Raw genomic sequence first — 22,516 nt, 5'->3', positions numbered from 1 at the left:
GAAGGCACTCAATAAACGTTGTAAATAAATAAATGAATGATAACTGGAGGGGAATATGGAAACACATGCATGCAGCACTTAATTTGAAAGGGCTGAAGAAAGCTTCTCTGAAATCGTGACATATAAGGATAAGACCTGAAAGACAAGTAAAAGTTAGTCTCATAAAATATGGGAAGGAAGGATTGTTCTGGATAGTAAATACAGTATAAATAAAGGTACAGAGGCAAGGAAAAGCATGGCCATTTGTGACATGCAAGTGTACACATACTCTTCCAAAAGAAAATACTCCTCAAAAAATAAAGCAATGAAATATACTTCCTCATGTCCCATATTCTATCCTACACTAGACAGTGAGGACTAATACAGCATACTGTTCTATATGTTGCTTGGCCAAAGTCCATTGGTATACACATTTAAAATATTTTTAGCCAAGATGGCTGCTAAGAAGAAAAACAAAGGAAAGTATTTTGCAACATCTGTTATTTACTCCACTGCAGTTTCTTTTGTTGTCTTTTATTTTAGACCTTGGCAAATAACCTTGATCTGGCAAAAGGTTAAGACTAGACCTGCCATGAAAAATAATAACGAGATACCATGCTAAAGGTATTCAAAGGGTACCAGATTAAAAGTGACTAAAGGACTCTTCAAAGAATGACCAAGAAAACAAAACTTAAAGATCAACAGGTGATTAGATATTGGTAACATCCTTTGCTATTATGAAGGGCATCATAATCACCATTGCAGCCAAAGGGCTGTCTAAACAAATGTTTGAAGGATAGCTGAAAACTATCACTAAAGGTAAGATATAACAATAGAAATTTGAAGAAAATGGAAAGATGACTGCAAATGCTGGGAATGAATCTTTGTGGACTAAGCTACGAAACCCCAATTTAATGTTCACTGGCAGTCTCATTTCCAGGAAGACACGAAGCACCCTTGAGCTGAAGAGATTATGATTGTAGTTTAGTATGATTAGAATATACAGTGATTCACAAGATGATGTTATTATAAACATTATTATTTATTATTATTAATTATAATATATATTATTTAAACATCTGGAATCATAGGGACTACCCTTGAGAATAAGACAAAAACTGAAAAATACATTCATACACAAACTCTATACGCAATTTCAGGTTATTTCCAAACTCTGTAAAGACTCAGTGTGAAAGCCCAGTTGAAAACCATTACACTTAGGACAACAGAGAGAGAGATGGTCTCAGGATGAATGCTATGCAACAGACTTATGCAAACTGTCCAGAAGGGAGTTAGAAGACACAGAGTTATAGAATAGTGGGCTTCAGAAAAAAAACGAGGAGGGTTTATACAAAAATGGTGTGATTATCAGATTAGATAAATTTAAGAATTCTATAAAGGTACATAACTGTAATTTCAGAAAGTAATGATATACCTACAAATATAACTGTAAAATAATTCTGGAAGAAATGATCTACTTTACTTTAATACTTAATGTATGTATAAGTATAAATAAACAAACTTATAAAGTCCAAAGTGTGACAATGGAGTGAAGCAATGCAAACCAAGCATTCAGGTCTTTAACATTTTTCATTTTTAGAGTCAACATATACTTCAATCTCAGACTGATTCATGATTACAGAACCAAAAGAAAGCAATAATAATTTGACAACATAAGAGTACAAATGACCAAGGGTGAGGGTGTAAAAACAGAGAACTGTATTATTTAAAGTTTAAAAAGGAAGTAACCAAACATAAAAATATATTAACAAAAAAACTCCAACATAAGGAAGAAGGGAAAGGCTAAGAAAGGGGTAGGAAATTTAATGAGCTAACTCCTCAAATTTTGTAGCAAAGAATTAATAGACATTGTCTAAAGTTGGTAAATGAATATAAAAAGGAATGAGCATATTCCTTATAGTTCTGGAAGTAACCTCTAGTAGACGCATGTAAAGTAGAAATTTACTCTGAGTAGTATGATTTGGATGGGAAAGAATCCCTTAAGATATGTATTTGCTTTTCATCCTAAGTTCTTTCGGACAACTTGATTCATTACCATGTATTTGTACTATCTGGGTAAAAATTAAAACTAGAAGAAAATTTGAACCAGTTTATATAGGTCATCAGTAATGTAGTAATTCTCTGCCAGCATTTAACCTATTTCAAATACTTATCAAATATATCAAATAAGCAAAGCTTACTTGTATTTTCTAATGAGGGGTTCATTCTTTTATTTATTCTGTTCATTCAAGCTAGAATTAAAGACTATTACATGTGGAAGGTATATTAACTAAATACTGATGATATCTTTTTAAAAGAACATTAACATTTTAGTTCTCATTGTATTGAAATTCTTTGAATCTTGGCAAAGTTTACATGGTCAAAATCAATTATATATTTAAGTTTCCATTAGGGTCTACACATATGTATAGAGATATTTACTCACAACAGAGTACATCTCAAAACTCTGTTACATTTTACTATATGATTCCTTTTCAAGACAAAGTAGTTCAAGCCTACTTCCTAATCAACAGGGATTCAAAGATGAGTGCATGCTCCAGGAAAACAGAAATGTGAGTTACCATAGGTAATAAATTAGTTTTGCTTTGTTCTGCCACCCCTAGTAGAGGCTGTAGAGAGGAAGGGGTGGGAGTGGGGGGGACAACAAGGGGAGGAATTGGGCATCATGAAAAGCAGTTTGGATTATCATGGCATTTGACCCAGTAGGAGATACAGACCTGAAGGGAACAAATGCAGAAGACATTATAGCATTAAACTAACAAGCCCTAAATGACCAGTTTGACATTTTATACAAGTCAAAGGGGTTTCCAAAGGTTCTAGTTTAGGTAACCAAGAAAATGGTGATGGCTCAAGGAAGAGAACACAGAAAATAAATGGAGGATAATCCTGTTCAATATTTGACACAATTTGGCTGTTTAGTTTGTGAACCTGTCAAAAGGTAGCTGTAAGTTAGATCTAGAACACAGACAATAATTGCCTATTACTTAGCTGAAGCCATGGAGTACATGCTTTTATATATATGGAAAAAAATAGGGTAACTCAGAAATATCCACATTTATAGAGTAGCTAGAAGGAAAGCCAGTGAAGCAGACCAAAAGTCAGAGAGGTAATATAAATAACGGCTTCCATCTTTCAAAAGCAATTTGTCATACATATCTGCTAAATGCTTTAGGAAATATTAAACTGCTTCTTAAGATTGGTGTTATCACCATTTTAGAGATAAGAAAAATGAGGCCTTAAGATGCGATATGATTTGCCCCAAATCATTCAGCTGGTAAGTGGAAAAACCAAAACTCAAATTTTGATTTATTAACTCCAAAGTCCATACCTCTTAACCAGTAAACTATCACATCATAATGGAAGCCTGACAAGGCAAGGAATGCCCTCTTGCAGATTAACCAGGAACGAGAAAGTTTCCTTTCCTCCTAACTCCTAACTAAACCACAGTGCATGTGTCAAGGGCCTCTCCACACCCATTCCCCAAAACTGCCACCCCACCCCCAAAATACATTTATGCTTTTAAGAAGCTGACACTCTTTTTTTTTTCAGGTTACTTTCAGTAATATAATTAATGAGATGTATTTGTGTAGCTCTACCAAAAAGCACAGAGTTTTGTGAGTTTTTTTATTAATAAAATAATGAAGTTTTATACAATAGTGTTGGTAAATTTTGGGCCTGACATAAAACTATGACAATGTTCGAATAAATGAAGGCTAGCTAAGTTAAAACATACTAATTAGGTTCATTAACTCATCAAACACATATTCTGTGTCTTATATACCACACACTAAGGATAAAATGGTATTTAAAAACAGACTTTAACGCTGTATCTCTGAACCAACTTTACTGGCAATTATGACACTCTGAAAATTGCTTTATTTTGCCTTTTCTTAGGTGCTAGTTAAAAAATATAACATTAATAGTATCTTATAATACTGTGTTCCTTGAGAAATGGGATAAGTAATATCTATAGCACAAAATATACCTCTAAGTTTGAAAATTTAATTTTCAAGAGATTTCAATAATGGCCTGTATCTCAGTCCAGAATCCATGTATTAATCTTGTGGCACTCTACTCACTAACAACGTCTTCATTCTTATGGAGTCAAGATCAAATTTAATATATAAAGGGCAGTAATTTATATCATTTTCCCACTAATTTGGGAATCAAATCCAAAATGTTATACTAAAATGTACAACATGCAAATTCCATAATGACACTTTTGGGCTAGATATTTTTAGTGTTTTGAAAAAACACAAAGTAGCTTTTAGATATAAACACCACATAGGAGGAACAAAGGAGGAAAAATTAAGTCTAAAACATTTTAGAGAAAAATTTCATCAAGTTTTAACATATAGCTAAACATCTGCTTTAAAATGCCTTTTAGAATTTCTTGGGCAAAACAATTTTTACCTGCTAATAAAATAAGGAATTTTCTTTATCCAGGGAAATAACACATTTCCCTCTATTTATTCATGAGAAACATCTGGAAAACAAACTATAAACCCATTTGACAGTCATATAGTCATATTTTCAAAATAACAGGAGGTATCATGTTATATAAATTAGGGAACAAATGCAGGTACAGCCCCGTCCTGGCCCCCCAACCCCACCCAGCTTAACACGCAGGGACTGACACTGTGTGTGTGCTCCGGGCTGGAGCTGGGCCCTCTGGCCCTGGCACCACTCTAAATAAATTAGACAATGAGATAATTACCTAAGAAATGCTTTCCTTAATCTAAAATTAAGTAAGAAAACTTAGTAATTCTATTAAAATACATAGTCTAGCACATATAAGATACTCAATAAGTGGCTATAATTACAAAACTGGTATGGTTTTTATTCATTTGAATTTTACTTAATCAGCCTGCTTTGAAGAATATGTGCATTTAGTTAAACATATTTACCCACAAAAAAAGAAATTCTTGGTTACCCAGAATTAAAAATAAGAAAAGTTCCCCTAAATCCAGAACTAGGGGTAGGGTGAGTGGAGGTATAAAAGTTTACAACTGGTAAAAAAAAAAAAAGGGTCTGATCAAGACAGTAAAAGTGACTCAACAGAATTCAACATCCTCATGGTTGAAGCTATGTTAGGCAACAATGCTGCTGTTGGCAAAGCCCTCCTTTATCGTAAACCAGGTATCTACGTGCTCACAGCTTTTACTGGGATTTAAAAGCATGGCAACAGGAATGCAGCATATCAAGCAAAGAATCAGTTAAGTTTTTGGCTGCAAAATAATGTTAGCCTTTAAGAAGATCAAAAAAAATTTTGCTGAATTTTTCACCGAACCAATTGTTTTTATGACTTCCTTTTCTGAAACTGGGGACAAGTGGTACTTACATGAATGACATGAATTAAAACAGAAATAGTGCTGAGCAGTAATCCTCCCTGACCCCTGAGATAAAGTAAGCTCTGTGACACATATTTATACAATGACCCAAAGCCCAGGATAAAGGAGGATAAAAAACCTGCTACATCAATACCATTTCTTCAGTGCACATAGTGGCCAGAAATCCACAGGCTCCTATAAACCTCAGATGCTACTGTCATTCCCAGTCCTTAACCCTCCACTAACTACTTTTAAGGAATTAAAAACTAATCATAAAACTGAATTCATTTCTCATTTCTTAACCCAAGCTGGCTAGGAACTTGTCACAACGATTTTAGCAGGCCCAGATCAAAAATGAGATCACAACTTCAGTTACCCAGGTACATGGTACTTTAGTAAGTAAAAAACAACAGAATAGCATTACACTGTATAGTTGTAAAGTCCATCTGACAAAATTCAGACTTTGCAAACAAAACAGAGTAAATTCTGCAAGTACTCATATAACGTTCAATAACACTGTACATAGATTTTATAGGTTAAACAGAATTACCACATGACCCAACAATTCTACTAGGTATATAAATCCAAGAGAAATAAAAACACATGTTCACACAACTTTTACACAATGTTCTTAGCAGTATCAATAATAGTCAAAAAAGTAGAAACAACTGAAATGTTCATCAACTGATGATGGATAAATACAATATGAAATATGCACACAATGGAGTATTTTTTGGCAATAAAAAGAAATTAAGTACTAATACATGCTACAACTTGGATAAACCTTGAAAATATAATGCTAAGTGTAAGAAAGCAGTCTCAAAAGGCCACATGTCACATGATCCTATTTATGTGAAATCTCCAGAGTAAGCATACAGATAGAAAGTAGATGAGTGTTTGCCTAGGCCTGGAGGTGGGCAGGAGAAACTGCTGATAGGTCCAGGGTTTTCTTTTTGGGGTGATGAAAATGTTCTAAAATTGACTGTGGTAGTGTATGCACAGTTCTGCAGATATACTAAAAAACACTGAATTGTACACTTCAAATAGGTGAACTGTATACATATGAACTGTATCTCAATAAAGTTCTTATTAACAATCAATTCTGTGCTACAAAAGCTGACAACTATTAAAAAACAAAAACAATAGCATTATAATAAAGTTTGCCCAGCAAATCAAGAAGAGCTAAGATTCTTAATAATTTACTAACAAAAAATTTTACTGTTATGAAATAGTGAATATATATGTAATCTTATCTGCTAATAAGAGACCACCTAATTTTCAGGAACTTTGCTTGTTCTTACATGAAAATTTATACAGACATACAATTATAAATTAAACTTCAAAGATTCTCTGAAGCATTCATATCACAGAAATTGTACAATCCATGAAAATGGGAAATGTGTATGAAATTAAATGTTAGATTTTCATTATAAAATCTCTTTCCTTCAGAGTGAGTATATAATCTCTCAGACAAGTTAACTATAATTAATGTCAGTAACTACAAAAGTGTTAGCCAAACAATGTTCTTAAAAAGTATGTGCTTTGAATCACCCATTTGTAACCAGGGACTAATTGTGATACCTCACATACTAGTTACAAAACACAATCTTCTATGAAACAAAGAAAGACCTCTCTTAACCTCTACTCAAAAATTACTTAAAAAAACATTCTTTAGAAAGCACTTTACCAGACTTCATTAATTCTGACTGGTATTTTCACTCTACATTAAAATATTTTTTAAGAGAAAGTAGTATCAACAAGTTAAATACAACTCTTCCATGAATATACACTATTTGAGGGAACCAAAAAGAGACACAACACTTCCAAAACAGAATTTCTTAAAGGTAGGGAGACCATATGTAATAGGAAAGTTCTAGACTGAGTTTGTACATTAAGAAAAAGGGATAGCACAGATAATAACATGAGACTAATTTTCTAAAATTATTCACCGAGTTATTATAAGGAACCACCAAAAAATATGAAACACATCAAGAAGATTCTGAACATAAGTGTATAAGAAAAAACTCTCCAAGTAGTCTTATAAATATTTGGAATATATACATATCTATTGCCTTCCTGTCTGTTGCAACTTGAAAGAAAGTGTATAAGAAATTAAGATCTTGTGTTTTCCACAATCAAATGGCAATGTAGCAGAGTCACTTTTTCTAGTTTCAGAGTTAAGAATATTGTCTGTAAAAGCCCTTAATCAATGTGTGTAATCTACCTGTCAAAATATAGAAAAACAAGAGCTATTTCAAGAATTATACTAACCATTACTTTCCTTACAGATGGCTAAAATAAGTAACACAAAAATTTAAATGACTTACATTGTTGTTGCGGGTTTCTACAGCAGGGAACTTTCTGACTATGAACTTCACAGCAGATTCCAGGTTTTTGTCAATAAGGTAGGACGGTTTTGCCTTGGGGTCTCCACATGCCTATAAAACAATAGTAATAAAAAAGAGTGAAATGCACCCTTCTCCTAAAACTAAGAAGTAATAGCAAATCTGTAAACAGAAATTAGAAAGGTATTTATTGTTTTTGGTGAGCAGGTGATAAAATGAATAGGCAAAGTGCAGGGATTGTCACAGCTGAAATATGCAATGGGAGACAGTACAGAGATGTTCTTCTACTGAAAAAAAAAATGCATGGAAAGTTTCAAAGCAGTTAACGCAGAACAGCAGTGAAGAAAAAAGCTCAAACCTAAAAGAAAAAAAAAGAAAAAAAATTCTTGGTTTGAGGTAGGATTGTATTCATCTGAAGCTAATAAAATATTACAAAATTAAATATTCAGTAGGGTACTGGAAATGTTTGTGTTATAATATAAAAGTTTATGTTTAAATGTCTTTTCCAAAATGTTTTCCTCATTCACTTTAAACATTTTATAATACAAGAGGCTAGTTCAAAAGAACTGGAAGCTGCTAAAATTGTTTTTATAATACTAAAGTGTGTTCATGTTCTGAATATTTTGAGTTAAAACAACAGTGTTTTCCATCATACCAGAAGCACTTCAAACAATGAATCTACATCTGTTCTATATCTCATAAGCACAGAACAAATGGAAATGTTTACATTTTGACATCAGCAGAACAGCACTCTCTGTAGCAAACTGTAAAGCATTATACAAATGTAAGAGAATACTATTAGAAAGAACTTTTTATCTGAACTATTAGCAGTACAGAATACAATCTTCAATTCTGTTCACTGTTTCATTATGTGACATTTAACTCATTTGTGAGATGTTATTTCTTAGGGAATTACTAAAATTTTAACATTCCTATTTAACTTTTTATTCAATTTTAGAAAGGATGATATGTCCTTTGAAAAGTTTTTCTCTATTATGTATGAGGAAATAAAGTATTGCAATTTGATGTTTTATCATTGCTTACTATGGCTATGTTGTGAATTGCAGAAAGAGAAGTTATGAAACATGAAACTGATCTGAAAGCGGGCAAGCGGGCAGAGGGAAGGTGAAAAGCTTTGCAAACCTTCCAAACTTGTCCTTGCTGGGAAGCATTGTAATAAAAAGAGAGAAAATTACGTGTAAACAATGATTGTCAAACTATGACATACGTTTCAGTAGAAAACTTATGCACTGCAGACTATGAGTAACAAAACAAGATTAGAACTCTATGGTGCCACAATTTTAAAGGTATTCTAAGTAGCGAGTTGTAGTATACAATAGATTTATAGAGTTTATAGTATTCATATATATTTGAATACTACTGTGTAAGTGTACAACCATGTCAGTTCTTGGGGCTCTTTCTAAATCAATTCAAAATAATACTAGAAGGAAAAAATAAAGACTACATGCAACTATAAAAATAGGAGCAAAACCATCAGTGAAATTTTACATACCTTAAAAATAAACGGTAGCCAAGAATAAAGGTAAATCGTTATTGGATGACTTTTGCACTTCAACTCCAATTGAAACTATTTTTCAAGTCTCACCTAATTTCCAAGCCAAAGTATGAAAATCAATGTAAACATTCCTATTGCTATCCAAATGGAAAAAGGAATGCAGTAAGAATCCACTTAATTCTCAAATACACTTAGATAAAACAAAATTAACTTTAAGAAATTTAGAACTACATAATCCTTAAACAGACTGACACAAGTCTACTACGTAAATTCCATTTCAACTTTATAAATATTAAAAATATCTGTCTTTTCCTCCAAGTAAGCCATTATTTAAGGTATTATTTCTCATAAATTAGTCTTCCAATTAATCCACTTCCCCAAAAATATACTACAAAAATTACCAAGAACCACATAACTAAGAATTCGTCCAAACACAATTAGCTACAGATTAGCATTTCCTTACATCAATGATATAATGAAAATCAAGTTTCATAAACATGTCTGAGGTAGAAGCATAAAGTAATTCCAAATTGTTCAATTTTTTAAATATGTATTACTTTCGTATTCTAATTATTAAAAAATTTAGTTATCAGAACATTCTAATATAAATGACTATCGAATAATTAAAATATCAATTACCATACCCATTTTTCATGATCACAAATTTTACTGTGTAAGAATTTAATTAAGTAACTAAAGATATATAGATATATGAGCAGCTCTTCATTCTTACACTGAAAACAAAGAGAATGGAATTTCATTGCAATGAAAAAATAAATGGTTGTATAATCTTTCTTTGGAAGTGATTTACTTTTTCCACACTGCTCAGTGAGCCATATCTAAACATGTTACAGTAAGAATGGGTATGCCATAAAAATTAAGAATATAGACTCTGGAATAAGACTGATTGGGTTTCAATCTACTACTTAACTAGCCATGAGACCTTGAATGTATTATATAAGATCTCTTAGTCTCGGTTTCTTCATGTGTAAATGTGGAAATTAGTACTTACCTCATAGGGTCATTATGAGGATTAGAAAAGAGACAGATAAACCATATACAGTATTTAGTAAAATGACTGGCACTTAAGTGCTCTAAAAATGTTAGCTGTTGTTAATAACAGCTATAATAATTATAATTAATGAAGTAAAAGCCTCATATGAATTGTAATCACAGATAACCTTTATCACAGTATAGAACCAGCAATTATGACAATTCCCTCTCCCAATCACATATTTCCTTTATTTACTCCGAGTCTAAATATAACAAATTTGTTGTATTTTTATGAAGAGGTTAGCCTGGTAGTTAACATGAGTTCTCAGGTAGGCTGTCCAAGTTCAAATACTGACTCTATCACTTCCTAGCATGTAACCAAAAGCAAGTGATTTTACTTCTCTGTGCCTCAGTTTCTTCATCTGTTAAGCAGCTGACAACAATAATTACCACCTACCCTAAAAAGTTTTTAGGCCCATTACATGAGTGTCTGTATGTGCATGCAGAATTCACAAGGCTATTCAACATATCATGAGCACTAAAAAATGCCAACAAAAAAATACAAGGTTTATAAACACTATACAAAAATACCAGTCCCCATTTTTTTCCTGAAATCAACCTCCTTGATTTATTAATACCAAAAGAGATACTTGTGTGGGATATATTCAGACAAAAAAGAAAAGGCACAAGAAAAAAACAAACTATGACTTGACTAAAAGTAACATCTAGGTAAATTCATCCTGGCAAAAAGCCATACTTAATTCGGTTAAAAAGGGGTATACCAAAGAAATTCCAACTAACCAGATGCCTCAATTTATAAAGATCAATCTTCTTCCCCATCCTAACTCAAAAATTTCCTTTCAAAGACACTGAGGACAAAGAAATCATTAACAACTTGTATTTTAAGAACACAGCCTGCAGTTGATACACCTGAAACCCTATCTCATCCTACTATAGTTACAATATTACAAAAAATTAATCTTTCACTCTTAAAAGTATTGTCCTTTGAAATACTACATTTAAGAAAATGAAATATACTACCAAGTTATCAATATATTTAGACTAATACGTTTAAAAAAAGGCTTACCATGAAATCATGTTTAACAAATTACCAAATCAATTAGATAAAACTTTTGAATATTTCTATTCCTCGCCCCAAAAAATGAAAAAGCAAAAAGTTAAGTACAAGGCAAAACTGTGTATAAATCTCTGAAATCTTAACAGTTCTACCAAAACGTTTTTCCCCAATTGGTTAAAAGGGATAATTCACCAGACAAAAAAAAGAAATTATACCTGAATGATAGAATTAAATAACAAAAACAAAAACACCCCCACCAAAATCTTGTTTTACTTAATCTTGACTCAGCATGCTTTGATAATGCATGAAACACTATAATTAAAATTCCAGAAGCTCCAGAACAAATTTAAATATTTTTATACTTAAATTTCCAGTTCTCAGAATTGGAACTTTATTTTCCATGAATATTCTAATTATCTTTAAATAATCCTAACTTGGTTCAATTTAATGTGGCAGATAAAATTACACTAGTGTTAGAGGAAAAACTTAAATATAATAATTAAGAACTCTATTTCTTAGTCAAGTAGATCACAAACCATTTGGCTTTAGGCAAGTTGCTTAACCTCTGAGCATCAATTCTCTGATCCATAAATTAAGGATATTATCACTATCTACTTCATAGGGTAGACTACTGAAATTTTTATAAGACAAAATGCACATAAAGTGCTTATTCCAGTGCCTGGCACATAAGTACTTATAAGTAAATTCTAAATGATTATCTTTCTTTTTTTTTAATAAAACTTTTCAAATCACATGGATATCTATAGTGAGTTCCCAATTATCAAAATAAGATTTTCCATTTAACCAATTCTAGATTAGTATTGTCATTTCAATATCTTCAAGTTCATTTTTTCATAAAACACAAATATAACATTATTCAAAAATAAAGAACAAAGATATTTCAGAAAAATAATATTTTATTTAAGCCACAAAATAAATGTCTTTGACTAGAAACCAAGATGAGACTTTGTATGATTTTTTAGGTACAACTTTAAAACAATTCTTTCTGTCAAAGTGCCACCAAAACCCCTTCCCAACTTCTTTCCTCAGGCTGTCACAACATAGATTTACATATCACAGCTTACTTTTACATGGTAAATGTTACTATTTTTTTAAGAACTTACCATACTGTAAAAATCAAACATAGATGGAAATAGTCATCTATTTATTCCTAAGAGATTAATAAAGCAACAACCAAGAAAAAAGAAAACTATTAAAGACACAAGAGTGAGAAGCAAAAAGAATGTTTACTGGGTATCTGCTGTGTTTAAAACACCTATGCTTTATCTAAAGTATCACTCAACAGAAGGGAGAGGAGATTGAGAGAAGTTAAGTAACCTGCTCAAGGTTGTACAACTTTAAGTACCCAAAGCACTAAAAATAAATGGTCATGTAAAAGCATATACTCCCCCCACCACCACCAAAAATGTATAGGAACATGGTTCACTCTTTTAATACCTCAGCTGCTTCACTGGAGTTACGACTATCAAAGGAAAAATCTGATTAGTTCAATCAATTTTATTTTGTAAATATTTTTTAAGTCTAGTCTAACTTAGCAATAAAACACATTCTTTTGCCAAAATACTGAGACTGAAATGATTTTTTAAATAACATAACTGAAAAAAACGGTAACAAACTCCCAGGGATCATATTGAGAATGCTACTTGTGAGAGCAGAGGAAAAAAGAATGGCCCACCTAAATCATGTCAGGGAAAAGGAGAAAAACACAGAATATGACCAGTTTTTTTACTGGAAAGAAGAACTTAATTTTTCCTCAGTTCAACAAAACACAAGTTTTAACACAGGTTCTGCAAAACTGAGGCATAAAGGGACCAAAATTCTCCCTTGAGTCTTCAAGAAATTGAAACTAATGCCTAAAGAAAGAACAGACATCATCTAAGATCATGGACCATAAAAGCAACTTACTTATCATTCTTTTATTTTCTAACTTTAAAAATAATGAAACACAGGGTGAAAATTTTCAATAAATACTGAAAAGTCTATCAAGGGCAAAACAAGTCTCAAAGTAGTATTAGTGGTTAATTTTCCAATCACTTTTTTCTTATGTATCACCTATATTTTGGCCAACAAAAATTTACATCTAAATATCTGTGTGAGCTTAGGTAGATTAATACATATATATATATATATATATATATATATATATATATATACACACACACACACACACACACACACACACATATATAAAATAAACCACCTCCACAGTGTGGATTAAGAGGCTTGATAGGAATGAATACTGTTAATTATTGGAAATGCTTTAAAATTAACATAATTTTATTAATAACTGCCTCTTAAAGCCAATTAACAGCAGGTTTAAAGACATACAATTATGGTTATTGTTTTCTAAGCATGAATTCTGGGAAAATCATGAACTTAAATATTTCATCCCATTATATATTCCAATACTCAATTACTGAAAATTTTAGTGATTAGGTGAGTTACTGTGCCACTGTTGCCCTTAAACATTTTTCAGCTTCCATTATACAGAAACATCTCAGTTTATAAAACAAAGGTGTTCTGTTAGTTTTTTCAAAGTGTTGTATGTGGTCACACTTTTACTGTTCTAATGAAGTTGCTCTTTAAAGGACTACTGAAGAGCATACTTCTGAAATTCCAATAGTAATGTTGTATTAGCAGTACTACATAGCAGTATAGATGCTAAACTGTAATATGAGGTAGTAAAAAGGAACACTTAAGAACTGTTTCCCAAAACCATTTCCTAAAATGGTCTTGAGCTAGATTTAATTGGAAAAAAATGAGCATTTATTAAGTGCCCACTATGTTTTAAACCCTGAAAATAGAACTAATAACAAAAGCATACATTTATTCACTTCTTACTACGTGTTAGGCACTGTACTAGCACTCTGTATGAATTAACTCACTTACTTCTCAACCTTGTAAGGTTAAAGAGTATTCTGCAAATGTGGGAGAACTGGAATTTATTTAAGATTTCAAGAATTAAAATCAGTAAGACTAACATGGCTTAGGAAAGCAGAAGATATAACTTGGAGCATACCAGAAACTGAAAGAAAATACCCTGTAAATTGTTTTTAAAGTAGACAGCCTATGCGCAGCCTAGCATTCTAGAAGTTTACTTATGCTCCAGAAAACAAAATTAAATCACTACAGTGAACAAGTACAGAAAAAGAAACCAGAGGTGTTAAGAACTTATATTTGACTTATTTGGATCAAGATCCAAAAAGTGTATACTTAAAAAACCCTAAAATGATTATACATTAGTGTATATCCCTGGTTGAGAACCACTGTCTCCTCTTTGATTTATAAACTATAAACCAGAAAGGTTAAATAACTTATCCAGAGTTAATTTTTTTTTTTTGTATCAGGCCTTTAATCTAGAATCTAGCTCTCTCGACCCAAAGAGTACACTACAAATAGGGAAAATGATAGGGAAGTTTATAGAGGCCAGCAAGGGCATCAGACATTAGTACAGTATTTTATAACCTTATATATATTTTGTATCTTTATATATTCTACTGTACAGAAGTTCTGGGATCTTAAATAATGACTGGCTACTCCTTGGCATTGCCTGATTGGAGCTTCTATTCAGACTTCAAAACTAACCACAAAAGTCACCATCTCTTCTTCCCATCCCCTGCAGACTGGATCTTTACCTCCTTTCTTAAGACTCCCACAACCACACTTAAACCATACTGCATTTTAGTAAAGTATCTACATATTTCTCTCATCCACTAAAATTTGAATTTCTTGGCATTGGAGGCTATTATAGTTTCTGTTGTCCCCCAGTCTAGGAAGACATTCAATAAATGAAGACTGAATGAATGAACAAAAAGGAAACCCACAATATTACAGACTGAAAGAATAGCTTATATGACTTAGAAAACAATTTTAAAGACGCAGTTTTAATACTGTCAGCTATCTAAAATAATAAACTATTCAATTACAAAGTATTTTCCACTATAGGCTTTTTTACTTAAAAGATTCCTTTGAAATTGGCATTATGTACAATCCTACTTACAAACTAATGATTCAAGAGCGTATGAAGTTTCTTAACTGAAGTAAAACATCTCAGTACAGTATTATTTGAAGAAATGACTAACCAGGAGATTGTCTCATCACTGTCAGATTATGTAAACAATTTACCAAAGTGTAACTGCAGTATTGCAGTTCCTAACAGAATTACCAAAAAAAGATTTTATTGCATTTACTAATAAAGACAATATTAAAACAGTCACAACAACAAAAAAACACATCTTAGGAACAGAAAGAAGCACTACTAATTTTGTAAAAGTCCAAGAGAGACAAAAACACACTTACTGATCTTACTTTTCTAACAGCATTTCTTGCATTTCATGTTACAGGGTTTTTCTATGTAAAAATGTTACCATTTGACTTTAGAAACAAAAAACTGTATTTGAAATTTCAATTATAAACATATCTGCAAGTGAGGAAATGATTGTATATGTCCTTAAAATTAAGGAAGATAAATGCTATTTCGCTATTTCTCTTACACCTCCCTCGCTGCTTTATATATACTTTTCCCTGAGTTTAAGCAAATTTTGTTTATTTTCTTTAGTATTACTTGTATGGTTAGTATTTTCAGTTTGTAATGTTTTAATATGGGACTAAATTTCATTCAGGCACTATGGTTTAGAAATAATCACAAAGGGGAAGTGCATGTAACATGAAAAGTAAATACAAAATATATTTCGCCAAAATTTCTTGAATTGAATCTTAAAATTCCTAATTCTAAACAATTTCTCATTTTAATACATTATTAAGCTAAACAGAAGTATCCATTAATAATCACTCTGGTACACTATGTGATTTCAATGGTCTATTCATACAAATCCACACAAACTTCATACAACAGTAGACAGGAAGATTATTTCTATAATATAATTGCATTATTTATTTAAGGTTATCGTGGGTTCAAAATCTAATTATATCGACAAAAATTTCACTAATAACTATAAATCTAGTAGCAAAAACAGTTTTATTAAGAGCCCAGACTTAGGGGTCAAGAAAAAAAAGTGCCTCTCCAAATTCTATTGCCTTATTTATAAAACAGGTACCTATCTACATCACCGATCTAAGGACAATTAAAAGAAAAAATACACACAGCACAGTGAAATCTCAAATAAATGTCAGCTAGCATTACTTTCATTACATATTATGTTTATTACACTATAAAGATAATCAACTATTTAGTCCTAGTGACATGTACACCTATTGAACCTGACCCAAAATTATTGTTAGAATTTTACTTAATGTTAACATAGCTAGTAAATTATCAACAACATGAATTTAAGATTTTCAATCATCCTAACCAGTAAGGACAAGAACTTTCAACACAGACACATTTTTTTCATCTGGCCTCCTCATTTTTAACATACTGGACATAGCTATGTCCATTTATATAGTTAAATCCATTCCTTTAAATTTTCTTAAAATGTTAAGTATACAAGCAATAGATTAAGGGCCCTAATTCCATTTATGTATAAACTGCACCATGTTGCTGCAAATTAATTTTTATAAAGAATCTAATTTAGTCATATAATAGAATATGCATGCACATATGTTGGTATTTGTACAAAAACAATTTAAGTATACAAAGCTTATTTTTAAACATGGGAGATGGGCAGGCAGATAATTTTTGAAACCACACATCGATGTTTAAGTTTTTGATAATAAACGTGTATTCTTTTTGTAATCATAAAAAATTAATATTTAAGCTGTTTAACAACTCCACAAGAGAAACACAAGACGGATAAATGTATCGGTACCACTTAAAAAAAAAAGTTTTTCTTAAGTATTTTTCAGGGATATTTATCTCCTCAGCCTAACATCTAGCATGAGAAAAACTATTATGAAATGCTCAGTTTACAAGCAGCTTCCTTGAAAAATAAAGTTATAGACATAGTAAGATTTGTTTAAATAAATAATATATATATTACTTAAATTCAGATTTATGGAAAGATGATGTTTTCTTCTAAATATATTTAAGGGCTCTCACTAGTGAAACCCCACTGGGAGAAAAAAAACTACCTCATACTACTAATACCTATTAGTCTAGAAGCTGCCACAGACAATCTTTGAACATTCTTCTGATTGACCAACAGAGAAAATAACATCCTAAATGAAGAGAAATTTTAGCCCTTACAGAGAAGACTGAAGTTTGTTCCTTTCCTTTACCTTGCACAGCACCCTCCGCATATATCTTCCTGCCCCACACCACCCATTAGAGAAGCAGATACAGCTAAGTACTTTCTATTTTACAATGCAATTCTACTAATTTTTTTCTTCATGAAATAAAAGTAGCATTGGCAAAGGACTGTGAAAAAAAATATTTCTCTAATTAAAAAACAAAAAGGAAGTGAAGTACGATGAAATCTGCAAAAATACTCCATTAAAAAAAGTTTGTAATATTTGGGTGGGTCTTATCTCCTTTCTGTCCTGTAGAATTGAGGTAATAATTTAATAAGTGGAAAAATATGCAATTATTAACTGAGACCTTTTGGTACAGAATTATCAAGTTCCTGCTGGTGACAATATAGGAAAAGGAGACAGAAAAAAACAAGTAGTAAACAACAAAAATAAATATTTTTAAATTCAGCAAAAATGTTTTCTTTGGGCTTTGGGAATGTGTTTGCTTAAAAGGAGTAAAATTTCATAAAAACAGATGTTGCCCAAAAAAGTTGTTGTGATTCCTAAATAAATACTATCTTACATTCATAGAAGTTTTAAACTATTTTCATAATGTTACTTTTACCTTAAACATTTCTGTGAAGTAGGCAGAGGAGGTATTACTATCGCTGTATTATGGAAAACTAAAGTGAGCTCAGTTAGTTTTTTAAATGGGCCATAACTTCCACTTGTAAAGATAACATAATCAGAGCTAGAATAGACTTTAGCCTTCCTTTACAGTTAATTTTCCCCAATTTTACAGAGGAGGAAAAAATGAAGCTCAGGAAAGTCAAGACACCTACCCACTGTTACAGAACTCTCAATGAAGGGCTGAAATTGGAACGCAGGTCTCTTAACTTCTACCCCTGTATGCTCTACTTCCACTACCAAATGGTCTGCCATGCCACAGTAACAGATATAAAAGTAGCCTGAAAAATGTTAAAAATTACTCTGTACATGAGTATCATTATTAGGTCTGGTAAAGGGAAGACATTTTCAATAAAAAATAAAAATGTTAAGGAATTAAAAAACAAATAAAATGTAAGACTACCTACTACCACCTTCAGCTCTTTCCCCTAAAATCCTTTGTGTGTTCTTACACCCCTGATTAGACTACAAGGGCCTTAAAATTTCCATGAGCTGTACATACTAAGTTCTAAAAAATTTTTCGACTTACGAGATTTTCTTTAAAAAGCAAAACATTTTTCAGCAACCATGTTACATTTCCCAAGTATTAAAGCATATTATTCTTGATTATAGTAACTTATTTTACTTAGGTCACTGATGTATTTTTCATTTCATCATGTATGTTCACTAAAATATTTCCATTGCAGACTTCCAATCAAAACAGAGTAATAAGATCTGACTGATAATCTAATGCATACCTGTATTAATAAAAATGTGGTAATTGGGCAGACATGTATGATGCAGTCAGTGGAAGTGTTTCCTTCAGGACTATAAGACATTGACATTGAAAAGATCATGTGGTTTATACTGTCATCAAAATGCAGACAGTACGGACCTTATATACACATGGTGAACAGATCTTACTCACTTTTTGGCAAGTTATTTGAACAAATGTTTCAATCCCTAACCAGCCAGGAAGATATGCCAGTCTTATAGACAACAGTCTTTTACTGATAGGCTGAAAGAATCAAAATCTGATGCATTTGTATGCAAAATTAAACAAGGAGAGCAAACCAAAAGCTATTATTAAAATTGGAGCAAGATTATATACATACTTATATATATGTTAAATATGCATATATATATAATGTATATATTATAAACATAATATACATATTACATTCATCCATTTCAACAAGGCTTAACTGAAGGCCTCATGGACCAGATGTAGTGATTTAAAAATGTGTAACTTGTCCTTGCCCAGTGCAACTCACAAAATCAAGCAAGGTAGACAAAATATTTCTCAACAAACTATAAATTTGTGTTCAGTGCTGAAATATAACACCTCCATAATTCAAAGTATTTGATGTTTGGAAATAATGATCATTCAATTCATTTGAAATTTTACTAGTTCAGTAATACAAGAGCCTTAAGTTTCTCAAAACAGGAAATGAAAAAAATATGCTTTCGAAAAGGCAGTGAAGTAGAATTGTAAGTCCAAATACTTAACATTTAATCTTACATAATTTACTAAGGTAAAATATGTAAAGTTTGATTGTATTTCTACCATAAAGACGTTTAATGAATGCTTACAAAAAAATATTTTGCCCAAATACCCAAATCACTTTTGATGTTACTCTCACTTCCTCTTCTGGAAACCAGCATAACCATTTCCTTTAACCACAATACCACAGGTCTAGTAACTTTTAGTAATGTTTGACTTGCTCATCTTTTGGACAAAGTTCACAGAGGAACCAACTTCCAAGTCTGTTAAGGAGCATAATCTCACAAGAAAAGTTCATGTCAATACAATCTGTAAGTAATACTGTCTAAAATTTAATTACTTCTAACCTACATAAATTTACAACCAAGGCTCTTTCCTAAATGCAAAGGGTTTCTCTATGACAGTAAACTCCAGCCACATCAAATGTAACAAACTGAACAGGCATGTGGCAGTTACTCTCCAGATTGCACCGAGTTTAAGAGTCAAATCCTTGCATCTACTTGAGCAACTGCAACTATCCTTGTATAAAATTTATCACTATTAAGGTAGGACAGCCTTCTCCTTTAGAAATTAGTGTTTCTATCAAACTGTTGAAATAAATCACTTTTACACTTTAACCCTATGATACGAATTTCAAAAAAGTATTTCTTTAGCAGCCCTACGAACAAACATTATAATTCTGTTATGACTAAACCAAAAGGAAATATTGGTGATTATGTCAACACAACAAAAATAGATATGACATTAAACTGGAAATTCTAAAGATCTAGATGGTACCAAAAAAAAATCTCTCAAAAATTTTTTCTTTATTAAATTCTTTGAAACTTACTAGTCTTGTCTTAAAAAGAAAAGGAATTTGGTTGTTTTCTCCTAAGATAAATTAATGTATTTGTTCTATCTTTACATCTGTTTTTAACTCCAACTCAGCCTTCCACTCAATCTGCTGATTTTGAATGGGCCTATTGGCTATAGTTACTCAAATTATAAGAATATGCTTTCAATCATCAGTAGTAGCCACGTATCTACAGTTTTTATTTTGCACCGACACCGAACTTCATGAAACAGCGTCTTGCCATCATACAAAGCTGAGAAAACTAAGATGAGGAGGAGTGAAGAGTGAAGGGAGAGAAGGTTATTCCTGTTCTAGTGACTCACAGCCCAGAAGTATTTCACAAGAAAATTCGTTCCACCCTCAATTGCCCCACTCCCCACCTTCAAAATGAAATAATTCCAAATCGTCAACACGCTCTCGCCCGGCTTTTATTTAGCAATCTAAAATAAAGTGGCAAAGTGGCGGGGATAGGGGTTCACCCTGATTAGCCATTCCCTTCCCACATTCCCACACTTAAAAATAAAAAACTTGAGGAAAAACTGCTCCCGTTTCCGCCAGATTCCTCCCATTCAACCGCAGTTGCGGATCGTCCAAGTTTTCCTAGCCCCTTGCAGACCTCGCCAACCCCCCACCCCCTCCCCCCTTTCCTGAGGACCCCGTCCCAGGGCCAGGATCCGGGGAGCAGCGGCGGCGGCGCCCCTCACCCGGCGCGGAGCCGGGCCGGACCGCGCCGCGGGAAATGGCTTCTCTCTGCCTGAGGCCCGCCCGCGAGCCGCCGGGGAAGGCGCCCGGGGCTCCGCATTAGGCCGCGACGCAACCCGGCGACCCCGGGCAGGCCCCGACGCGGCGACGCCGTGATGTCGGCCCTGGGCACCGCCTGCTGACCCATCCCCGGTTTCCCCCCGGCCTCCAACCTTCTTCAGCCCGCCCGCCGCCCCCGCCGCGGCCTCGCCGGCCCGTGCGCACCTTCTTGATGTTGTAGAGGCGGGTTAGCATGCCGACGCCGCGGTCATTGAGGATGGTGAGCTTCTCCGCCAGCTTCTGCTGACTGGGCTGCAGCACCGAGCGCGACATAGTGGTGGTGGTGGTGCCGCCGCCGCCGGCCGCCTGGTGCCCAGTCACGGGCCCGCGGCTTCCGCAGCAGCCTCTCGCGGGCCTCCTACCCTCCTGCCCGCGACCTCCGCCTCAGGGGAGGGCGCCCATGGCCCTGGCGCCCCAGTCCGCGCGGGTGACAGACGAGCCGCGGAGGACACCTTGGGGTCCCTTCCCCAGCGGCAGCCCGCGGCCCAGCAGCCTCCTGCCTTCCTCCCGCCGCCCTTCCGTCCCCACCCCCGGCGCTCTCCGCCCCAGCCCCCACCGAGCCGCCTTCCCGAGCTCCTCCACTAGGTGTGGCGGCGGCGGCGGCGGCGTCTCCGGCGGCTGAGAACGAGGCCGCTTCCCGCAGCCCCGGACGAGCGCTCGGTCACCTGATCGGCCGCGCCGGCGCCCCCGCAAGGCCTGACGGGGAACTGCGCCGGGGGACCGTAGCCCGCCGCGCCTGGCCTCGCGGCCGCCGCCGCCAACGCTGAGGACCCGGCTTAGGCCCCAGACTCGCCCCGTCCCGCCCGCCCACTGTTCGCGATCCCGGCGTGGGAGTCAAGTAGTTTTACTTCAGTTAAGAGATTTCTGCTCTTGGCCCCATACTTAAAGATCATTAAAATTATTATAAGCCTTCAGACAGATGTAGAAAGTAAATGATAGCTTCATATTTATAATAATCTTTAGAAAATTAACTAGTAAAGTTAACTAGTATAGGCTAGTATGCCTAAAAGAGTGTGAATTATACTGTATGCAAATTGTATCTAAGTCAATCTGACTTTTAAAAAGTTATATATCTATGTTTGAAAAATTATTCATTAAGACAGGTACAAGAATGGGACCCACTCTAAGGAAAGTAAGCATTTAAAAATCCAAACTGGAAAATAATTGGAGATGGGGTGAGGTTGGCTCTATAGAAAAATTTATAATAGAATTACATTTTGTGGCCCCCAGATCTATTTTACAATGATTCAATTATGAAATTCCACTCATAAAATTTCCATAATAAATCTATGACATGCAGC

At 33.9% G+C, this 22,516-nt stretch overlaps 1 protein-coding gene and 1 long non-coding RNA gene across 3 annotated transcripts in view; one reads left to right on the top strand and one right to left on the bottom strand.

Moving 5' to 3' along the window:
- Positions 1 to 21,860, bottom strand: part of NCKAP1 (NCK associated protein 1) — a 118,902-nt gene extending 97,042 nt beyond the window's left edge. Inside the window, exons 1-3 of one of the 2 annotated variants that reach the window (XM_036879382.2) lie at positions 21,381 to 21,860; positions 8,819 to 8,836; positions 7,658 to 7,768 (exon numbers count right to left, since the gene is read on the bottom strand). In XM_036879382.2, coding sequence (XP_036735277.1) covers positions 7,658 to 7,768; positions 8,819 to 8,836; positions 21,381 to 21,488 — 237 coding nt within the window. In that variant the 5' untranslated portion in view covers positions 21,489 to 21,860. The remainder of the gene's footprint in view (positions 1 to 7,657; positions 7,769 to 8,818; positions 8,837 to 21,380) is intronic. The other variant, XM_036879384.2, reaches the window with a different exon arrangement.
- Positions 9,841 to 15,513, top strand: LOC130684103 (uncharacterized). The gene is made up of 2 exons (XR_008998245.1): positions 9,841 to 12,890; positions 14,669 to 15,513. It is a non-coding gene; the product is annotated as an uncharacterized LOC130684103 (long non-coding RNA).
- Positions 21,861 to 22,516: the final 656 nt, after the last annotated feature.

Source organism: Manis pentadactyla, chromosome 6, assembly GCF_030020395.1.
Source record: "Manis pentadactyla isolate mManPen7 chromosome 6, mManPen7.hap1, whole genome shotgun sequence".
Classification (NCBI taxonomy): domain Eukaryota; kingdom Metazoa; phylum Chordata; class Mammalia; order Pholidota; family Manidae; genus Manis; species Manis pentadactyla.
The sequence above is the reverse complement of the archived record's forward strand: the minus strand, read 5'-3'. Positions and strand labels throughout refer to the sequence as shown.